Raw genomic sequence first — 22,805 nt, 5'->3', positions numbered from 1 at the left:
TATGTAATCATACACTTTTCGTTCGTTTGGTGTGTTGTACTAATATTAATTTATCAGGCTAAATTTCAACTCTGTAACACTTATAAAATCTGTGGTTGTTCTGAGACACAAATGTTAAGAAAAAAATTCGATACGTTGCGGCGTTTCCGAGTTATTTAGCACTGAAGTTAGCCAATCAGATCGACGCACGCGTAAATTGAGCTAACGATACAAAGCACTCGTTGGGAAACACCGCCCCTGGCAGGCCGCTTGAGTGTGAGCGCGCAACGCCCCCATTGGTTAAATTCTATGCTAAATAACTCGGAAACGAGAAACGTATCGAATTTTTTTCTTAACTTTTATGCCTCAGTACAACCTGTACTGTAACATCCCTACAAGCACTTCACACATTTTCTGACCACACAGCATACGACGGAATCCCTGAACTTACCATTCACACGATTGTCGTGATAATGAAATTGTAAGTGCAGTTGCTGTCAAAATAGTAGCTAAATGTTATACATCAAACGGGGTCATTAGTTTCAGACACACGAATATTGCATTTACTTCGGGATATAATTAAGGAAGAAGGTACTGTAAAACAATTAACCGTTTTGAACAAATTATTTTTATAAATCTGTTTTATTCGTATGAGTTAATTTTCATACATATCAGCACTATGTAACACTGTTTAAATATTATGTGCAACTATGCATTCGTTGTCATTGGGACTTGTGTCTTACTGTGCTGCTGCTCAACAAGTTAATCAGAATATTAGTATTTGGGTAAGGTGACCCGAGAGTGACAGTAGCTGAGGTGGTTTTCTCTTTGTTTTGTTTTGTTTTGAAGGAGTAGGGACAGTTGGAAGGTCTGAGACGGAGGTGGTCAAACTCAGTGCAGGAAGCGGAGTTCAGAGCTGACCATAGGGCTGACGTTCTTGCGTGAGGGCTCCGTCGCCGCCGGGCTAAGCCCCGTCCTGTTGCCACTCGGGGCTGTTGAGCAGGTGGCTCAGGTCGAGCAGCGGGTTGAACCCCCCCGGGGCCCAGATGCTGGCGCGTCCACTGTAGCCGTTGGCGGCGGGGCGGCTCGGCGGTACCGCCTGATGCAGGTCCTTCGCCTTATGGCGCTCCTCCCTCCGCGACACCGCCGCCTCCTCGAGCGTCTTCCGCAAGCGACGCTGACAGCTCCAGTCGTACGGCGTCATCTCGCGCACGTGCTGCCGCATGCGCTGGCCGGTCTTCAGCTTCTTGCTGCTCGCCTGGGCCTCCTGCAGCACTGACAGCCGCTCCTCGTCGCCGCACTGCTTGAACTGGCGGCTGCGCGCCTCCGGTGACGGTACGGACGCATCAGCGATGTCCACGTCCCTGTGGTAACAGACAGGTGGTTCGAGTTAGTGGGAGCCATGTTGCGGTGCACACGGTCATCAGCATCTAGTGGCACGATGGCATCACGCCGGCCTGTGTGGCCGAGCGGTTCTAGGCACTACAGTGTGGATCCGAGCGACCGCTGCGGTCTCTGGTTCGAATCCTACCTCGGGCTTGGATGTATGTGATGTCCTTAGGTTAGTTAGGTTTAAGTAGTTCTGAGTTCTACGGGGACTGATGACCTCAGATGTTAAGTCCCATAGTGCTCAGAGCCATTTGACCCATTTGATGGCATCACAGACCAAATAATGAACTTTATTATTGACTCACTTTCTCCCACTATAACACATCAACCAATCCTTAGCCACGAGTGTTGTCCACGAGGTTTGCCAACTGGGACTTGTTAAGCCACTACCTAAAATGAAATTTGTCGCCAGTTGCAAATGTGGACAATTTTCATCTGTATAAAGGAACGACAATGGAAATTTTTGTTGTGCCGGGACTCGAACCCGGACTTCCCACTTAGAGAGCAGTCACCTTTCCATAAGGCTATCCGAGCACGCTTCACGGCCACAATCCAGCTTCCATATGATGCCAACCATGTGTCTGCAACCTGCACTCATACATCCACTAGGCTTATGTGCACTAAGGTGACATCCGTCACGGGACAGCGATGGGCACATATACTGATGAGGGTAGTATCACGAACACAAGGTACAAAAGGCCAGTACATTGGCGGAGCTGTTATTTCTACCCGGGGGATTCATCGGAAAAGATATCCGAGGTAATTATGAGCGCACGACGGGAATTAGGAGAGTCTGCACTAGGAATGGTAGCTCAATCTAGACGCGTGGGACATTCCATTTCGCAAATAGTAAGGGAATTCAAGAGACCGAGACCCACAATGTGAACAGTGTGCGAGAAAACCGCATTTCAGGTATTACCTCTCACCACGGACAAGGCAGTGGCCGAAGGCCTTCACTTAACGGTCGAGGGCAGCGGCGTTTGTGTATTGTCATCGCTAACAGATAAGCCACACTGCATGACATAACCACAGAATCAATGTTTGACGTACGACGATCGTATCCGGTACTTAACTCAGCCTGCTTTGCACAGAGAGTTATTGCAGACTTTTGCACTCTAGAAGGCATCAGAATGGCATACTTCGGATATTTTCATTCTGTTGCCTCATTTGGAATATTGTTCTGGGCCAGCTCAAATTTTAATTTGAAAGATATTTTTATTTTAGAAAAACGGGCTTTTCGAATAATGACGAACAGTCCAACAGAAGCTCAGTGCAGACCTCTTTTCAAAAAGTTAGGAATACTTACTCTGCCATCAGTCTATATACTTAAATGTGTACTCTTAACCAAAGCTAATCTAAGCAATCACCAAACAAATGCAGACTGTCACAACTATAACACAAGGAACAAGAATGATCTCCCCATAGAACAAGTAAGAAGAACACGAACTCAGAAGCATGTAAGCAACATGGGCATTAATTTCTATAACGCACTGCCTCAGTACATTAAAGATTTAAAGGACAATACAAATTTTAAATTGGAACTTAGAAAATTTTTAATTGATAAATGTAGCTACTCAATAAATGAATATCTTTACAAACTAACCTCAAAAATTTTCTACCTTCGTTTGTTTCAGCTTTTATTATACTTTACCGTCTATAGCACTAGTTATATACTGTTACTGAGTAACAAATTACTATAAACCATTTATGTGGAAACAAAACTGTAAGTTTGCTGTCGTTTATTATAGACAATTTCATTTTGTACATTCTAATATTTTAATTTCTGTGTATGACAAATCCAATTGTAGACAATTTCATTTTGTATATTCTAAATTGTTAATTTCTATGTATGACAAGTCCAGTATCGTTTGTACGATGACACGGATGCTAAATAAATAAAGAAGACAGAGCAGCGACTTTGGCCTTAATGGCGTACAGCAGCAGACGACCGACACGAATGCTTGGCTAAGACACGACATCAACTACATCGCTTCTGGAGTCGTCAACTTATCGGTTGGACCCAGGAGGACTGGAAAACTGTGGCCTGGTGAGACGAGTCCCTATTTCAATTGATAAAGGCTAAGTGGGGTTCGGATGTGCTACAAAATTTACGAAACCATCGACCCAGGTTATCAAAAAGGCACTGTGCACGCTGGTGTTTTACCGATCATTGACTGTAAATTGTTATGTTCTGTTACTTGCAGACCATTTGCTGCCATTCATGTTATTAAACAATGATGAAATCGTTATCGATCAATCACAGTGCGATATGTCACCAAGCCACAATTTTTCGCGATTGGTCTGAGGAAAATTCTGGACAATTCGATCATATGATTTGACCTTGCACATCGTCCTGCAAAAATCCCATCGAACATTTACGGCCCACAATAGAGAGATCAGCTCGTGCACAAAATCCTGCACTGGCAACATTTTCAAAATTATGGACGGCATGGCTCAATATTTCTGCAGGACTTCCAACGAATTGCTGAGTCCATGAGCTGCGTCGCTACACCGGGCAAAAGGAGGCCCGACATCATTTTCGGTGATATCCCATCACTTTCGTCATCTGAGTTTATATTCCCATAGACGGTAGACCTCTAGATGATGTCCAGTAGAGAAATACTTTATTGCAGTGTCTGTGTTCTTCAGAAGTAGGATGCAATCTTTCTTCGGATAAATATGACGAAATGTACTACTCAACAACACACGTACACCAGTATCGTATTTCTCCGCAAGCATCGGGTAGGTCTTTCAACCAAAATGTTTCCCCTGTACAGGATTAAACATAATGGTTGTACGAGTGCAGGTTGGAAATATATGGTTGACCAGCTACCGAAGTTTGAGTCTAGTCGTAAAGCGTGCTCAGACAGCTTTATGGTATGGTGACCGCTGACAAAAAGCTGGAAGTCAGGATTCCAGTCCTGGACAGGCACAAGTTTTTATTGTCGCCATTGTCCAAATTCGCGACCGAGAATTCGTTTTATGTACTTCATAATGGCTATGGTCGCCCGAGTGCCCCTTCGTTCGGACATGCATGCATGTTCGAAGGAACATGCAATTTTGGAACACGTATTATGTTCGAGTATAATGTCTTTTCTGGAGACTAGAAATCTACTCTGTAGGAATCAGCATGGGTTTCGAAAAAGACGGCCGTGTGAAACCCATCTCGCGCTATTCGTCCACGAGACTCAGAGGGCCTTAGATACGGGTTGACAGGTAGATGCCGTGTTTCTTGACTTCCGCAAGGCGTTTCACATAGTTCCCCACAGTCGTTTAATGAACAAAGTAAGAGCTTACGGACTATCAGATCAATTGTTTGATTGGATTGAGGAGTTCCTAGATAACATAACGCAGCATGTCATTCTCAATGGAGAGAAGTCTTCCGAAGTAAGAGTGATTTCAGGTGTGCCGCAGGGAAGTGTCATAGGACCGTTGCTATTCACAATATACATAAATGACCTGGTGGATGACATCGGAAGTTCACTGAGGCTTTTTGCAGATGATGCTGTGGTGTATCGAGAGGTTGCAACAATGGAAAATTGTACTGAAATGCAGGAGGATCTGCAGCGAATTGACGCATGGTGCATGGAATGGCAATTGAATCTCAATGTAAACAAGTGTAATGTGATGCGAATACATAGAAAGATAGGTCCCTTATCATTTTGCTACAAAAGAGCAGGTCAGCAACTGGAAGCAGTTAATTCCATAAATTATCTGGGAGTACGCATTAGGAGTGATTTAAAATGGAATGATCATATAAAGTTGATCGTCGGTAAAGCAGATGCCAGACTGAGATTCATTGGAAGAATCCTAAGGAAATGCAATCCGACAACAAAACGAGTAGGTTACAGTACGCTTGTTCGCCCACTGCTTGAATACTGCTCAGCAGTGTAGGATCCGCACCAGATAGGGTTGATGGAAGAGAGTGAGAAGATCCAACGGAGAGCAGCGCGCTTCGTTACAGGATCATTTAGTAATCGCGAAAGCGTTACGGAGATGATAGATAAACTCCAGTGGAAGACTCTGCAGGAGAGACGCTCAGTAGCTCGGTACGGGCTTTTGTTAAAGTTTCGAGAACATACATTCACCGAAGAGTCAAGCAGTATATTGCTCCCTCCTACGTATATCTCGCGAAGAGACCATGAGGATAAAATCAGAGAGATTAGAGCCCACACAGAAGCATACCGACAATCCTTCTTTCCACGTACAATACGAGACTGGAATAGAAGGGAGAACCGATAGAGGTACTCAGGGTACCCTCCGCCACACACCGTCAGGTGGCTGGCGGAGTATGGATGTAGATGTAGATGTACTTCTGACCAAGACAGGCACTGCGATATCGTAATACTACTTAAAAAGGACGTTGGCACGGATTATCAGATTATTTTCATTCTTCTCTCACTGTCCACGGCTTTAGAATATACAGTCCACGACCAGGTAACAAACTATTTAACTACAAGCAAACAAACAATTTAACTACAAGCAAACTATCAGACGAATTCCAATCACTTTTCCGTAAATAGCGCAGCAAAACATCTGCCTTAATACAGAAAAAAGACAACCTCAAGCTTGTCGTGAATGTACAAGAGGCGACTATCGGTTGCTTCTTAGACTTTAGCAAAGACTTCGAAACTTTTCAGCAGCAGGAACCTGATTCTGGAATAACCTCCGGCACTGTGTTAAAGAAATGAATAACATCTCCAAAGGCCTATTAATGACTTGTCCACCGAAGCAGCAATAATGACTACAATTGTTCCTGTACGCATTCATTACCCCTTATCTTAATTCTTTCCAAACATATTTTCCTCATTTCCCACCGTTCTTAGCCGGTGCAATCTCTTTAAATTTCCCTCACCCGGTATTCGATATATCAGAAAATATCTATTTTGTTCATCAATAAATTCTTTTTATATCTGCCACTATCACTATTATTGTTGTTATCATTATTAATGGTATTGTTATTATTCGAAAAAGAAGTTGTAGAAGTACTGTCAGTGTGAACTTATTAGCTCTTAGCTAGTAGTATTTACTCATGACGTTTCTACAGACTGTCAAATCATTATATTATTATTTTTCATATGTTCTTAGGTGACTGCGACGTAAACAAAGTACTCTATGTGTGAAACAAGAGTACGGTGTTAGAGAGGACTTGAAAGCAGTAGTCTGAGCAACTTAAATAAATAAATTCATAAAAATTAGAGAGTGCACGATTAAAATTAGTGGTTTAGTTTAATTTACAGATTTTTGAAAACTCTTGCGTACAAAAATTGAGGTGACGCATTAAAAATTAACAGTTTCTGAATTCCATAAGGCAGCCCTATATTCCCAGTAGGTTCATCAACTAGAAAACAAGTACGGAGTGGCGTGCGTCATTGTATGGTTAAGCAGACCACGAGGGCTCAATAATATTGAGATATGTAGACTATGGTTATCAGGGAGGAGCGACAATTCATCCCCATGCTCACATAACCAGGCTTGGATGAAGTGATCCGTGTGAACAAGAGCCTTGTAATCTTGGAACACAGTATTACCATTGCGGGATAAACACTGTACTATGAAAATATCCTGAGCAAACAAAATGGTCACTTAATCCCTCACAGCAATTTTACTTTGCAGAGGAACCATGGGACGAATGGAATACCACCATACGGCTGCATGTTTCACTCATGTTTCACATACAAAAGGCCAGAAGTTCGAAACAATGTGAAACAAGGCACACCCGACCACATTACTTTCCTCCATCGCTCCGTAGTATAGGTTTCGTAGCTTCGGCGCATTTTCCGTTACGGGCATTTGCATCACTATTAAGTCAACTCTCTTTTGCCCTGGAATTCCCTGTTATCGAACTCCCTTCGGGTTGTTTTTGGTGCTGACGGGGTTCACGAGTGCGACATTCAGATCAATAGTGACTTTTGTAGCTGATAGTACCGTATTTGTCGTCACAATCTTCCTCAACAACTGTCTGCCGTTATTACTCAACACATACTTTCAACCGCGTTGTGACTTAGTGGACGATGTTTTTTGCGCTTACCCTGTACGCGATATACATTTCCGATACGGTGCCAAATATTTCGTCTACCTTGTTTCCGGAAATATCGATACAAGCGTGAACAATTTGCCCACGTTCGAGTTCACGTACCTCCGATTTTACGCACTCACAAGTATACACTTATGGCCACAATTAACATTAGCAACGTGTTGAGGTCATTCCATAGGCCGAAAACAACAGTGTCACTTTCAGGACTGCTAAAACTGATGTTCAAGCACGCATTTCTTACGGTGTTACCATATTTTTGTCCAGCCCTTGTACGTCCCTTTCCTCGCCTCACACCAGCAATAAGAAACTCCGAAACATTTTGGAGTGTCGTTTATTAATCGCCGTCAGATTCTGTTACATCCTTTGAGGGTAACTTTGGGCCCAAATTAGCATCACAACTTTTTCTCTGAAGTAGAGAGTATTCTCGTGTGAATATGAAAACAGTAAACAAGATAAAACCCAATAATGAAATAGGAGGCAAGTAATTTTACTTCAGTCAAGTTCACAACTTCTGATTCTCACTGATGTCTTTTGGCTCTTGTGACTGCTGTCATTCTCCATTAGTCGTAATCGTTTGCTACTTGTGTATTGTCCCTGATTCATTCATATCATGTATTTTACATATCGACTGGAGCAGTTTTTCAGAGTGGCCGATATACACTATATTCGGTAATCTGAATTTCAAAGAGTGTGTTGCTTTGTTGTAAATATATGTTTGTCTTTCTTGAACGTGTCATCTAAAGTAAGTTGTTGAGAAAGTACTCCTTCACACGTTCTGCTTTTCTTTTTTTCTTTTTTTTTTTTTTTGACGGACCCCAGTTTCATTTTTCCGCAGGTCAGCTATTTTCAGTTGTACTATTCTTTTGAAGATAAACCACGCTCACGTTTTTGCAAACAATACTTCTTAAACTGATTGTTCGATAAAATTCCGCTTGCCAGAAGCTGCCTTCTTCGGTAGCCCTATTTTTATATTGCTCTTGAAACCTGCAGTATTTGAGCTATCATGTATTTTACATATCGACTGGAGCAGTTTTTCAGAGTGGCCGATATACACTATATTCGGTAATCTGAAGTAAAATTACTCTACCTGTAGACTGAACAACAAATAACGTGAACGAAAGAGACATTTGAGAAGAAAATTTAAGGTTCAGGGACAACAAATATTTGCGGTTTGCCAGTGCCATTAAAAATCTCTCACTGACGGAATGCACTTCATACATCAGTTGAACAGTAAAATTAATGTCTAAAAAAGGGTTATAAGATGGATATCCAAAAAATAAAATAAGGGTCGTTGAAAGTAGTCGAATTAAAGCGCAATGCATAAATAACTCCGGACAGGACTGCTTACCTGTCAGGTTCAAATGTTCAAATGTGTGTGAAATCTTATGGATGTTAACTGCTAAGGTCATCAGTCCCTAAGCTTACACACTACTTAACATAAATTATCCTAAGGAAAAACACACGCACCCATGCCCGAGGGAGGACTCCAACCTCCGCCGGAACCAGCCGCACAGTCCATGACTGCAGCGCCTCAGACCGCTCGGCTACAGTCAGGTTTCTTTCAGAGTGTACTCATACAATATCTCCATTTTTAGCAATGATATACAACCGCTCGCTTTTCATAAAATCCGTACCTAAAGTTGTACAAGTCACACCAGTACCCAAGGAAGGAAATAAGAGTAATCCACTGAGCTAAAAACCCATATCGCTAACATCGATTTTTAGTTGTTTTTTTTTCCACATGTACTACACTCGAGAACTATGCATTGCCTCAGAGAAAACGATTTATTGACAAATAGTCAATACGGATTCAGAAAATATCGTTTTTCCGAGAAACAAAGGCAGTTTTTTTATATTCATGTTGTAATAAGTGCCATCCCGCTTTCGTGAAACAAAAGCAGTTCTTTATTTTCACGAAGTAATAAGGGCTATCGACTGTGTCACACTTATTCCATATTTTTAGACGTCCAGAAAGCTTTGATACAATTCCTCAAAGCGCCTTCTAACGAAATTGCATTCCTATGGAGTACCGTCTCAGTCGTGCAACTATATCCGTGATTTCCTGTCGAATAGGTCAAATTTGGCAGTAACCGACGGGATATCGTCGAGTAAAACAGAATTAATACGTGGCGTCCCCTCAAGGACGTGCTAGAGGCCCTCTACTGTTTCTGATGTACATGAAAGATTTTAGAGTCAATCAGATTAGGCCTCTTAGAATTTTGCAGGTTATGCTGTCATTTACAGACTTGTGAAGCCATCATATGATCAAAAACAACTAAAGAATTATTTATACAAGATAACCGTGTGGTGCCAAGAGTAACAATTGACTGTAAATAATGAAAAGTCATCCACCTAAGTACCAAAAGGACTTTCGGTAACACGATAAATCACACAGATCTGAAGACTGTAAATTCAACTAAATACTTAGGGGTTACAAATACGAATAATCTAAATTGGGCCGATCACATAGGTAATGTTGTGGGGAAAGCAAACCAAAGACTGCGAATTATTGGCAGAACATTTAGAAAAGGCAAGAGGACTACTGGAGCGACAGCTTACACTGCCTTGGTCCACTCTTGTGAAGTATTTCTGCAAGGTGTGGGATCTGCATCAGATAGTATTGTCGAAGGACATCGAAAAAGTACAAAGAAGGGAAACTCGTTTTATGTTGACAGAGTGTCATGGATACGATACGTGAATTGGGGTGGCAATAATTGAAAGAAAGGCGTTTTTCGTTACGGGCAGGATCTTCTCAAGAAAATTCAATCACCACCTTTCTCCTCAGGGTGTGAAAATGTTTTGTTAGTGCCCACCTACATGAGAAGAAATGACTATCGTAATAAAAGAAAAGAAATCAGAGTTTATTATAAAACATTTAACTGTCGTGTTTACTGAGGGCTATTCAGAATGGAACGGTAGAGAACTATTTCTACGGTGGTTTGATGAACCTTCTGCAGGCACTTATTTGTGAGTTAAATTAGGAACTGAATCAAAGTGATCGATAAGTTTTTCTAATTGAAGAGCATCTGAAAAGGCAGCTGGTAATAGTACGATAAATGTTTCTGAAAAGGAGAATATAAATTTCGGTGTTAAGAAGTCTTTCCTGAAAATATTTTGCCGAAGTAAAATGTCGACGAGTCACAGTTCATACATAAAGAGAACAAAAGACTGAAATGTGGAGCCGCCTATGGAAGATAAGATGGCTAGGTCGGTAACTAATGAAGAGGTGGGGACCTACTAAATAAAAACTGGAAAGACAAATTGGTGGTAGGACTTTACTAAAAGAGGGGACAACTTGATAGAACAATTCTTGATTAATTAATTGGTAACTGAGGAAATCGTGGGAGGTAAAATCTATAGAAGACTGACCCTTGGCTACAGCAAGGAAACTGAGGTAAATGTAGGTTGTGTAGCGGAGCAGTAAAGAAAAGATTTGAGGAGGATACAGTAGTTCGAAGCGGTACACCAAACCAGCCTTCTGAAGTCCACCATAGCAACATCAGGATCTTACAATACCGTCCAGTCTCTAGCGTTTTCTTCTATCTGATAGTAACAGTAAATGAGAACTCTGAATTCTTTTCCAGCTGCGCAATAATTCATTCCTTATTGAGGGCAAAAAAGAACAGTGATAAGTTAGGAAAATCTTGTACTGGAGCCATGCATAGAAAGAAAATGATAGAAACCCGATCCATAATAGGATTTCTACAAAAGAAAATATGTTTCAGATAATGTTTACTTACATGTTGTTGCCTTTGTTCGCTTCGTCTAAGTGGATATTCTTCATTGAGGTGATCAAAATTTCCTGAAAGGCAAACGAAAAATCTGTTAATGATAGCATTTAAAAATTTTTACTACAAGAACAAACACATTTTATGTTCTAGGGACTGCCTTTACGGCTACTATTTTATAGTCTAATTCGATTTTGTTACCAATTTTTAGCAAAATGGATTCATTATGTACGAAACGAAATTTCATATTTCATCTCAGATACTCCTTTGCAAATAAAAACTACGCTGTGAGTTTCCCTGATTAAATGATTACCTAAAACGTTATTAATAGCTAAAAAATGCAGAAACGTCGAGATTTTCATCACTATAATCTCTCCCTCAAGTCTGAAATCACCATAAACTCCCACAGACCGTGGTAGAAAAACTGCGAAAACTTCTCCGATTTCCCTTTCTATTTCTAGTATTTACATTTAACGTCCACGAAAGTAACTGCATCTGGATTAACGTGAAATTTCTCCTGAGTAAGTAAATAAACCGAGACTGTAGAAGTAAAGTACGACAAAAGTTGTATGACATAAAATTTGTAATAATATGCAGTAACAATACATGAAGCAGAACAGGCAATGTTGTAGACTCTTTCAAATGATGCGTTAATGATTAGAAAACCGTAAAGTAATCATCTTCTTGTATTATGATGCTCTTTTATTCAGCATAGCAAAAGTGATCTGGATGCAATTTTATTTTTTTATTTTTTTTTTTTTTTTCGAGAGGACTGGCCTTCCCGTTTCAGTGTTTCATCATGTGTTCTGATTTGTAAGGCGAGATCCAGATACTGACAGACATTTGCACGAAGTGTCGGATACCATAAATACATGATCAAACCTTATGAAAATGTGGGTAACACAGTTTATGTGTAGTGGGCGGAATATGTTGAAACTTGTAACCTGTTATCAGTATATGCAGATCAGTATCATGTGAAAGTGATGTTGTGTGTCTGCATAATTGGCTTATGTGAACACTTCGTTCGTGATAATAGATGTTATCTTCCAGGTCATTAAGACAAGATGAAGAAAAGTTCTATCATTTCCTAATTGCTGTTATATGTGAAGCCCCTTATTTCACTGTATTCAGCGTAGTTGCAAAGAGAGTTAAATTAGACAGCATGAAATCACATCTAGCAGAATTTTCCGTCGAAGGCACAGAAACTGTTACAACCAACAAACTCAGCCAAAACTCTGATGTGTACTGCGCCACAAACGTAAAATCGTGCGCTGATATTGTCACTGCGCCAACGATTTTGTGTGTCTGCATAATTGGCTTATGTGAACACCGGTTTCCGTCAGATCACCAAACCGTCGGTATTGGCTAACACGAGTCTGCCGAAAGCTGTTGGCGAAAGAGCTGTACTCAGCCCTCGTGAGACCAACTGAGGAGCTACTTGACTGAGAACTGACAACTGTCGGGCAAGCGGTGTGTTTACCACATGCCCTCTGATATCCGCATCCAGTGACGATTATCGACTGAGGCGATCGGTCGGTACCGTTCGCTTTCCGAGGCCTGTTCTGGGAGATATTGTCACGAGGAATGCTATGGACCCACGTGCGTGTACAGGTAATTGAGCTCACACACAAACTGATCCCGCGCAACAAATCTTATAATAAATTTGAGGAAAACACAACCTAGAAAGGATGGAAAACAGCTTATGCTATTCTGGGACACTTGACAGAAAACGACCAGTCTGGGCCTCACTTAAACGTAATACATTTAAAAAGATTAAGTATACTGCAGTATAATGACCAGTGGGTATAGACCACGACTCGTTAACACAAACAAAAAGAAATGGAATCTGCATCGACCACTTTGACACAGAAAAATCAGGAACCTGTGAAATCACTGTTACAGCGGGAACATGGATGCCTCTGCTGTGGCTTATTTGGCGTGTTCGTTCATTTATGGTCTTTATTTTTATTATTTTACCAACCACAACTGCTGGACACACACAGTTTACAGGTATTTATACGCAATGACTTAACAATAGCAGTAGTTTGTAGTTACTGCTGTGAATTAGTGTCACACCACCCACAATACGCAGAAAAAAATGTTCCACTTCCTAACGGATAACATTGGCTCGAAACTATACCCAAAAATGTCAAACTACTTTCTACTTTGTCTACCAGGTGTCAGTCTTCACAGTCCTTTTAACTACTTAATCGGCAGTAATCACAATGGGAACCATCTAATAATGGAAAACACACTGCAATTCTGTTTATGGTGGAACATGAAAAAAATGTTGCTTTGAATAAAGGCGGGGAAGTGATGTTATTCGTGGCAAATACACAAAAACTGAAAGAAGTTAGCTCATAGATTAGTTTCTTGAACAATGCTCAGAGATATCAAGAACTGTTAGTCTGGTAACTTTTATGGATAGATCTAGTAATGAGAAACTGTGTGCCGAAAATGATGATGACAAATCACAAACGACTGGACTGCCTAGAATAAAGACATTTCCACCAGAGTATAACAACAGTTCCTATCACGCTCACGCAGTCCCGAACCTGAATGTTGTTTCACACATGACAGTGACTTTACGTGCGTGATCTTTTTAGTGCGTAAAATATTTGTTATGTTACAAACACCAGACAAGGTGGCGCTCTGGTGAAGACAACGTGGGCGAATTCGAGGAACAGCACGCATCAAGGTCAAGTCCGATGATTGTCCTTTAGAATTTACATGGTTTCATAAAACATTTCAGATGGAAACCTCGTTGGTCAAGGTTGTTCAAGGTGTCTGCCAGTAACAAACCGTACCTAGTCATTACATTTTCACTGCTTAAAGAACGTTCGACGCGTTTCGAGGGTAAACACGTCTGCAAAGGACAACCCACATTTCGCATTTGTCTGCTTCAGTTCAGGTCAGATGTAACCTGAGCCACATTCTTATTTGACATCGAAAACTACCAATCTATGTCTGACTGAGCCACATTCGTTGGTATTAAGCATTTTCAGTAAAATTGCTGGAACCGCTTTCCTTATAACGGCTGTGTGCTCTACTGTATAAGCCTATTTTATTCTTTTTATTCGTTTATACTTATTTATCAGGTGTCGTAGGACCACGTAAGGCAAAGCAGCCAGGTCACTGAGTCAGTACGTACTTTACAGAATACTGATTAGAAAATTTATTATCGAAAGAACTAAATAATTGTTGTACTTTCAACATTGCAGCCCAGTCAACAATTACGATAATCTAAGAAACTATCAGCATCGACTGAGGTAATGAAACCAACCTTTACCTAGGTTTCAGCACAAATAATTAAGCCTTCTTCAGAAGATATACCTGAATCTATAATTTGTGAAGAGGGCATGGTCTAGAAATAACAGGCTACAGTCTGGAATCGCGCGACCGCTACTGTCGCAGGTTCGAATCCTGCCTCGGGCATGGGTGTGTGTGATGTCCTTAGGTTAGTTAGATTTAAGTAGTTCTAAATTCTAGGGGACTGATGACCTCAGAAGTTAAGTCCCATAGTGCTCAGAGCCATTTTTTTAAATTTTTTTCAAAATATGTGTTGCATTTTGTTGCCGCTAAGCACTGACCCGTTCTCTCAAAGTTTCGTATTGGACTAGTCTATTAGCTAGATCTTTTACACTACGACTTATTGATGCACTATTACGTGTCTTATTTTGCGTGTCTGTTCTCCAGAGATAACAGTGACGCATGTTTAGAGTTTTATTTCGTCACTTTTAGAATACTGCACCTAAAGTCTGACTATAATGAAATCCAAAATAGAGGAATCTTTACGAGAAGCCTTGACTTAAAGTTACGGCCAGCACTTACTACGCAAGGCAAAAGTTAAGGTTTGTACTGTTACAGCGTTAGCAGCTGTTTAATTGCAACGATAATATACACTTATGAGCCAAACAGCAATAGAGTGGGAAAGCTTGCGTGTCTTCTATTGCCAAGTCATCCATTCGCTCCCCGCCAACATTGAAATTGAAGGGTTAGAAATACATTATACCTTATTCCACTGGTTTCCAACTAAATTATAACTGACTAACTATGGTGGCCCTTTAAAATAGCGGATATGGTTCTCTAGGAACCCCAGAGAGTCAGTTTGTTCTTGATTTTTATATGTGGCCTTTATCTGTTTAAGATACGTAACACATAATTCGATCTATGGATTGTTCATTAGAAAAATACAAAGGACCCCACTACGTTACATATTGTGATGTACTCATATTTAATTTTTTTGTTATTTTCATAACGTGAATGCTATAAATTTTCAAAAATGGCCATTAATCAAATCTCAAATGATGACAACCTTCGGATGCTAAATGAGTTTAATTTCAGTGACGCAGAAGATGCATGGAGCAAACCTGATGAGGACTTTATTCTAGAACAAGATGCATCAGAATCGGAAGATAACCTTGAAGTAATTTCGGAAGAAGGTAATACGTATGCCCTGTGGAACTTGTGATTAAGATTCTGCTAAAGGAGAAGAGTTCACTGCAAAGACAGGAACAAAGTAGACCAATCAGTGTTCCTGTGGCTCACTATCCCCAGGATAACACTGTCAAATGATCTACCAGGCGAACGAAACAAGTGATCTTGCAGCCACAATGTTTCAACACATTCTTTGATTAACAAATTGTTAATACCGTATGCATCTTCACCAACGCTGGAGTTTCGTATTTTGTTCACCATTACAGTGCAAATGCTGCTATAAACAGAATGAGAATTGGGACACGTTTAGATGCTGCCGAACTGACAGTGATTTTTGGTGTACTTCTGATAGCTAGAACTGTTCCCTGCCGAATGGAAACAGTTCCTGAAACGTGGACAGCAGACTAAAACATTCGTCGTGCAGATTAAACTTATCCATTACGGATGTTTACGAACCTTTGACAGTTCTTTCAATATAAATACAGAAAACAGAAACCAATCATTTTTTGAAATAGTTATGTATTTCATGAACCAGTTTTCAAACCTTCCCAGGCTCATGTTCAGAGGGTGTGCAGGAGCAATTCACGAAATAAATAACTATTTCAAAAAGAGACTGATTTCTGTTTTCTATATTTATATTCGTCTTGTAGTTTCTGCTACTGCCTTGGCCCAGAATCGAATTGCACACAATTTTCAGTTTTACGACAAGGCTTATTTACTTTAAATGTACAATTAAACATCCAAAGAACCCAATCTGAGTAACCTTCTAAATTCTATATTGAGGAAAAAAATAAAAAAGAAAGATGCGGGTTACCCATAGAATGCCAGCTTGGTAAACAACGTTGAAAGTTTAAGCTTGGCATTTTAAGGCGGTGGCTTGTGTGCTTCAGCGATACAGACAGCCGTATCGCAGGTGTAACCACAATGGAGGGGCATATGTTGAGAGGCCATTAAATGTAGCTGCGTCCCATCGATCTTTCGCCGACGATAACACCACGTTCAAATTCACTTAAATCTTGTTAACCTGCCATTGTAGCATCAATAAAGGATTTAACAACTACGCCAGACACTGCGTGCCGAACACACCGTATTTTGCCTGTGTTACATATTTCTGTATCTGAATACGCATGCATGTGCCAGTTTCTTTGGCGTTTCAGTGCAGAAGTAGAAGGCGACATTGATGAAGATGTGATGAGAGACATGATACTGCAAGAAGAATTTGTGGAGGTCTGAAAGACCTAAGTCGAAACAAGGCCCAAGGGGTAGGCAACATTCCGTCCGAACTACTGATAACACTGGAAGAGCCAACCATGACAAAACTCTTCTATCTGGTGTGCAAAATGTATCAACAAAATCAAGACATGGATAATGGAATGTAGCCGTAAAGTTTAGACCGGCATTGCCACGACATGTGTTTCTGAGGTAGAGAAATTTGTTGACACTAAGCATAGATTTAAGTGTTAGGAAGTCTTTTCTAAACATATTCGAGTGGAGTGTAGCCATGAATGGAAGTGAAACATCGACGGTAAACAATTTACACAAGACGAGAATTGAGGCTTTTGAAAGGTGGTGCTACAGAAGAATGATGAAGATTAGATGGATAGATCACGTAACTAATGAGACGGTACTGAGTAGAACTGAGTAGAAAAGAAATTTGTGGCACAGTCTGACTAAAAGAAGAGATCGGTTCACACGATACATTCTGAGACATCAAGGGATCTTCAATTTAAAACTGGAGGGAGCTGTGGCGAATAAAAATTGTAAAAGGGGACCCATAGATGAATACAGTAAGCAGATTCAGAAGGACGTAGGTTCGAGTAGTTATTCAGAGATGAAGAGACTAGCACAGGATAGAATAGCATGGAGAGCTCATTGAATCGTTTGGACTGAAGACCACATTAACATACGACAGCAACTCGCCGAGCCTGTATATTTTCGACTAGATGGTAACAAAAAAAAATGGTTCAAATGGCTGTGTGCAATATGGGACTTAACTTCCGATGTCATTAGTCCCCTAGAATTTAGAAGTACTTAAACCTAACTAACCTAAGGACATCACACACATCAATGCCCGAGGTAGGATTCGAACCTGCGACCGTAGTGACTGTAGCGCCTAGAACCTCTCGGCCACCCAAGCTGGCAGATGATAACACTTTGATGATATGAACACCATAAGAAAAAGGACAATTTAAAAAGAAGTTCTGAATTTAGCTTAAGAATGCGGAACAAAACCGCTTCAGACTGAAAATGTAATATAAATTCTTAATTCTTACGCGATTTCAGCCTCAAATTGTAACGGTTCACTTTTGTCTTCAAGAAATGAATCAATAAATTAAATAATAAGTACAATGCGCCTTTCGAAATGCCCTTGTAGTGGCGCTTTTCGTAAAACGATCGTCTTCTATATAAAACCTTTGACTCATAGTACACCCACCAGTCAGAAAATTGAGTCATTCCCAATAACGACGAGCAGCTTGCTGGACGAGCTGTATTAGCGGTAGAGCTGAAGGTACGACATAAATAAGTTCAGTTATGTTGTGGAATGACTGTCAAAATATCAAACAAAAAAGGGAGTAAGTTTTTGAAATTAATACCTTCGATAATAATGGATAAGCATATGCAGACTGGCCCCAGAGTATCGCAATTCAGTTGACAAATAAATGTGGCACCGTATGTTCACTGCACAATCAACGACCATGAATTTTTATCAAACTTGCTGTGACACACGTGCGAAAGAAATTCTAGATAGACCCTTGGCGAAGTTAATCCTTCCTACTGGAGATGGAAGCTGTATTTCCATAAGCGGTTGACGTGAATATTTATTTATATAGCTCTAATTCCTTCCTCTGAACTGAGACAACACCACACTCCCCCATACAAACCGCAGGGGAGCATACGTTTTTCCCAAACACTATGTTCTTCTGAAAAGATGCGCTAGACAAAAGAAAAATAACTTGGGACCAGCCGAGCGTCGAACCTCAGGTTTGGTGGCTTGACTGCTGGGGCACCGAAGCTCATAAACAAACGTCCAAATATAAACTTCCAAAGTTCGTAGCACTAACTTCCATGCACGAATATAGACAATACCGACAGTTATGAGTAGTCGATTGGCTCGTCATCAACATCTGAATTAGGTAGACATGCTAGCGGAACGACGCTCAAAAAAATTAACTGTCAATGAAAAACGTAGCTCTACACGCCGTAGCCTTGTGAATATGGTTCTTCATCCATTGGGCTGGCTCTCATTTCAGAGCTTGCTTCCAACGAAGACTAAGAATATCAAATATCGGCTTGTAATTATTGGATAATCTGAAGAAAAAAATGTTTATAACATTGAAAACACAACAATGTCCGAGTCGCTCTTGTCCGATATCCAGTACGATTGGTATAAACTAGAAAGACGGACGCTATTCTACTGTGGTGTTCTTCCTGTTATCATCGCCGTGTAACAAGTGATATTGAAAAAATTATGAAAATTAGTAGATCGGATGACAGTTCACATCATAATTCATTAGTATACGTATGTGAGGACTGTCACAAACAAGTTTTCAATTATAGCAATTATTTAATGCTATTTTGTCGAAAACTGACGTTTTGAGACCACAATTGTGTACAAAATATAGGTTGATCCTTGTAGCAAGGTAATCGCAACCAGACACGTTTCATAATTTTATTTATTGACACAAATAGCATTGTTGCCGATTTCGAAACGACAGATTCGTCATTAGTCGAGTTGTTCAGATTAAGATACATTTTTGTTGTAGGTACTTTAGTTTTCGCATTTTATTCCCCCCATGCAGTGAAAATTCCTTGCGGTGGTGGTGCCCTACAACCAAAAAAATCTGATGTGAGAAATTGTCTGTTTCACTGTAACTGTGCCTCAAAACTATATCATTCAACGTAAAAGAATTATCAAAGTGAAAATATTTTAAAAATAATTCCAGTTCTGCTATTGATTGCCAAAGTGGTTGATGACGTTTCGCCACAGTTTTTGATGTAAGGTGGCAGAGAAATAGCGAAGTTATCGTAAAAATAAAAAATAAAACGTAAAATCTGTATTCTGCAGTAACCTGCAAAGCAATTAACATTTCAGTTAATAACCACATGTGCCGGGCAAATAGTAATCAGACATGTAGTGAACTAACGAAACTTACATTCAGTGGGACACTTGTATTATGCGGACGCGTAAGGACACAATTCCAATTCCATAAAGTATTACCCCTAGGACTTAGTGGATTGCGTGTTCACAAAACTTACGGCGTACCGTAGATTGTTGTCGAGTAACTTTTCAATTATAAGTCAACATTTGTGTGGTGTCTTGATCCAGTACGCATGCGTTGAGTACTTTACAAAGAACAACACTGCACTATCAAAATGTCACTCGCTTTATCCCGTTAGCGCCAGATGAAACGCATTGTGCAACGAGTGTGATTCTGCAGGTACAGTTGTTTCTTACTGAGACCGCAATACCCTATATTTCCTTAGATAGTACGGCAAGATAGCAACCAATTAATCCGCAGTGCTGTTCTATGTAATACTAAGTAAAACTTTCAACGAATATCTTTCAACACTCTTAACACTTGAGTACGCTCATCATAATTAACAAACGGCGGGTAACAGAAATATATATCGTAATCAGAACCTGTCTACTACGTGAACTGATTTTACTAATTCAGCCGTTTTCCCTAGTGTTTCGTTCCATCTTCAAGTGTGTAAGTAATAATGTGTAATAAGCTCCTGATGGGGCATGTACATCCAAAGCATAAAGATCATGATAACTCGAATATTGAAATGTCTAAAGTAGCAGCAGAAACTATGGTTAATAAGAGTCAAGCACGACCACTGATTACAAAAAAACAAAAAAAAAACTACCGAACAAAACACACGCAAAATTTGAACGATATAGGGTCTTTGAAATTCGTATGTTGTTCAGTGAAACTGATTTTCTGTTAGAAATTAGTTAAGGTTCTGTCACAGCATATATTAAACATGAAAACAGAAACCTTCACACGTCCCGAAGAAAAAGAGCTACTTTCGCAATTATTTCGCTCGTGCTCTTCTTTTTACGCACAGCAATTGAAGGTGGTAATTAGCTATCAAGCTAAAAGTACATTAAAAAGTTGGGCACAGACATTGAAAATCACAGCGCTTTGCTAGAATTGGTATTGCCAAATAAAGGATCTTCCACTGAGTTACAAGTTAACATGGGAAATGACTCACGGTTTTTGCGGACAGAAGGACCATGCTAGAGATTAAGGTGAAGAACTGTTGACAAAAGACCGAACCTGGCACTTCTGAAATAAACGTAAAACCACTGAAGTCAATGTAGAAGTCCTTATAATGACATTTCTTAGGCCGTATGTGCCTACTCCGAAACACGTAATTCGTTTCTTTTGAGCTCCATAACAAGAAGTCAGTTATGTGTAAAACGCAGAGTGAATAAGTTACAGTTATAATTCACTATGAAAGCAGTCTTGAAAAGGAATACTGAACACAATAAATGCAAGCACTAGTTCACAACATAAAAGCCTCGGGTACTTCAACAAGACCAGCAAAAAAAAGTATAATATGCAACACTCTTCCGGATAAATTTTGAAGGTAACATATCTGCCTCTAAAGATATGTATACATTCATTCGTACGTTTCTGTCTTGCTTTCCGTCCTCAGCCTGGATTAACCCCAAGGAAAGCGAAATGAGACGTGCGTTATTTTGTGATACCACAAAAATTATAGAATACAATACAATTGAAGCATAAAAATATACAATCCGAAGAAAGACTACCCTACACGTAATGTAAATATTATTTTCTACGTGAATGAAGCGCTAAACAATGTAAATTTACTAACAGAAGGAGAAGGAAATAACGCTTGAAAACATGTAACTGGCAAACACCTCGTGCTGTTTTAGCAAGAAACGCGCCATTAGTGTCATCTGCCGTCACAATTAGCAAGAACTGCTTGCTGATGTGACAGATAAAAGTCTTAGGTCTCCGAGAAACGGACGAAATAGATTCGAATCTTACCTCAGGTCTCGAAGCATCGATCATTGTGTTGTTTTCATTGTGACCGAACGTTGCCATCTCGGATGCAGTCCGTCTTGTAGGAGTCAGCAATAAATGAAGGGAGCCGATTCGCCTTAACAACGCCTAAGACTGCCTTGACGGGTCCCCAACAACTTCTTGACAGCCAGAGAATGACCTCACAAGATACGCGCGTCCTCCCTGTAGAGTTGCGAAACAAAGACTGTCGCAATCTTTAGCAAAGGGGTGGTAGCAGCACTAGCCACAGACAGGGGTAGGGGCAGGGAAGGGAGGGTGAACTAGACTCGAGACAGTACCTGGCAGGCTCGCATGCTGGCACCAAGGGCGGACAGTGAGTCATCCGGAACTCAAACAATTTATCTCAACCGCCTCAGGCCTTTTGCGGACCTCTACGGCAAACGAAGAGGTAACCACAACAGAGTTGAGCCATTCTCATGGTGACTTAAAATTAAAAATACAAGGTTACAGTTTCCGAATAAAGTACAGACCTATATTTCGCTTGAGCTGTTTCAGCAACACCTTTCTGAGACAAGTGTCCATGTCATTTTCATCCAGAATACATAACGCGACTGCATATAAAAACACAGAGATGAACTCAGATAAATGTCTTGGGCACGTGAATGACTAGCGCGCGTCTGTAGATGCTGATATTTTGTGACACATTTCAACTTATTTGTTACGGCGATAAACCTTTCGGTAGATTTACGCCTGGCTTGAATTGTTTCTTATACTGGAATCCGCAGACTTTGCTTTGGAGCTTTGGTTTTAATAAACGTCTGGTCAGGCCTGAACGTTCTTCGCGTCAGTTTAAAATTTCTGTTTACTGTACATGAAAAAAAAACTTACAATTGTCTCTCTATATTATCGATTTATTGTCACAACAAGCACCTTCAGCTCTATCAGGTAATAATTACAATAGGAATACAGACACAATTTAAATACAAGCTGAAAGTAGAAACAGTACTCTCCAAAAGTAAAATATTATGAAATGAACCAGTGGTACAATATTAGTACCTTGCAGATCTTCTTTTTTCCTTTTTGGGGCATCATTGTGCTTACATCAGAGGAGCACCTGCACTCTGCATTCTCAATTAAATGTGTGTTCCAATCTCTGTCTCTCCCTACATTTTGTACCCTCTGCAGCTCTTTCTAGTACGTTGGACATTATTCACTGATGTCTTGACGCATATCCCG

The 22,805-nt window shown here is 40.3% G+C and overlaps 1 protein-coding gene across 3 annotated transcripts; it reads right to left on the bottom strand.

The window, feature by feature from the left end:
* Positions 1–605: 605 nt before the first annotated feature.
* Positions 606–21,644, bottom strand: LOC126361402 (uncharacterized). Of its 3 annotated transcripts, none has more exons than XM_049970899.1 (3): positions 12,349–12,618; positions 11,146–11,207; positions 606–1,343 (listed from the first exon to the last, which is right to left on the bottom strand). In XM_049970899.1, exons 1-3 carry the CDS (start codon positions 12,442–12,444, stop codon positions 944–946), a joined length of 558 nt encoding a protein of 185 aa, XP_049826856.1. In that variant the 5' UTR covers positions 12,445–12,618; the 3' UTR covers positions 606–943. The 3 variants fall into 3 exon arrangements, with proteins under 3 accessions (XP_049826856.1, XP_049832568.1, XP_049836198.1); XM_049976611.1 differs by lacking the exon at positions 12,349–12,618 and adding an exon at positions 21,594–21,644 and having other exon boundaries at positions 639–1,343; XM_049980241.1 differs by lacking the exon at positions 12,349–12,618 and adding an exon at positions 11,447–11,485 and having other exon boundaries at positions 639–1,343.
* Positions 21,645–22,805: the final 1,161 nt, after the last annotated feature.

This window comes from Schistocerca gregaria, chromosome 1, assembly GCF_023897955.1.
Source record: "Schistocerca gregaria isolate iqSchGreg1 chromosome 1, iqSchGreg1.2, whole genome shotgun sequence".
Taxonomy (NCBI): domain Eukaryota; kingdom Metazoa; phylum Arthropoda; class Insecta; order Orthoptera; family Acrididae; genus Schistocerca; species Schistocerca gregaria.
The sequence above is the reverse complement of the archived record's forward strand: the minus strand, read 5'-3'. Positions and strand labels throughout refer to the sequence as shown.

Bases quoted from the DNA above. Each gene is read 5' to 3' on its own strand.
- LOC126361402 (XM_049970899.1), bottom strand. From the start codon at position 12,444: ATGCAGACACACAAAATCGTTGGCGCAGTGACAATATCAGCGCACGAT. The intron at 11,208-12,348 runs GTTGTAACAGTT...TTTGCCTTTCAG, and splicing joins AGTTTTGGCTGAGTTTGTTG to GAAATTTTGATCACCTCAAT. The intron at 1,344-11,145 runs GTAAGTAAACAT...CTGTTACCACAG, and splicing joins GCGAACAAAGGCAACAACAT to GGACGTGGACATCGCTGATG.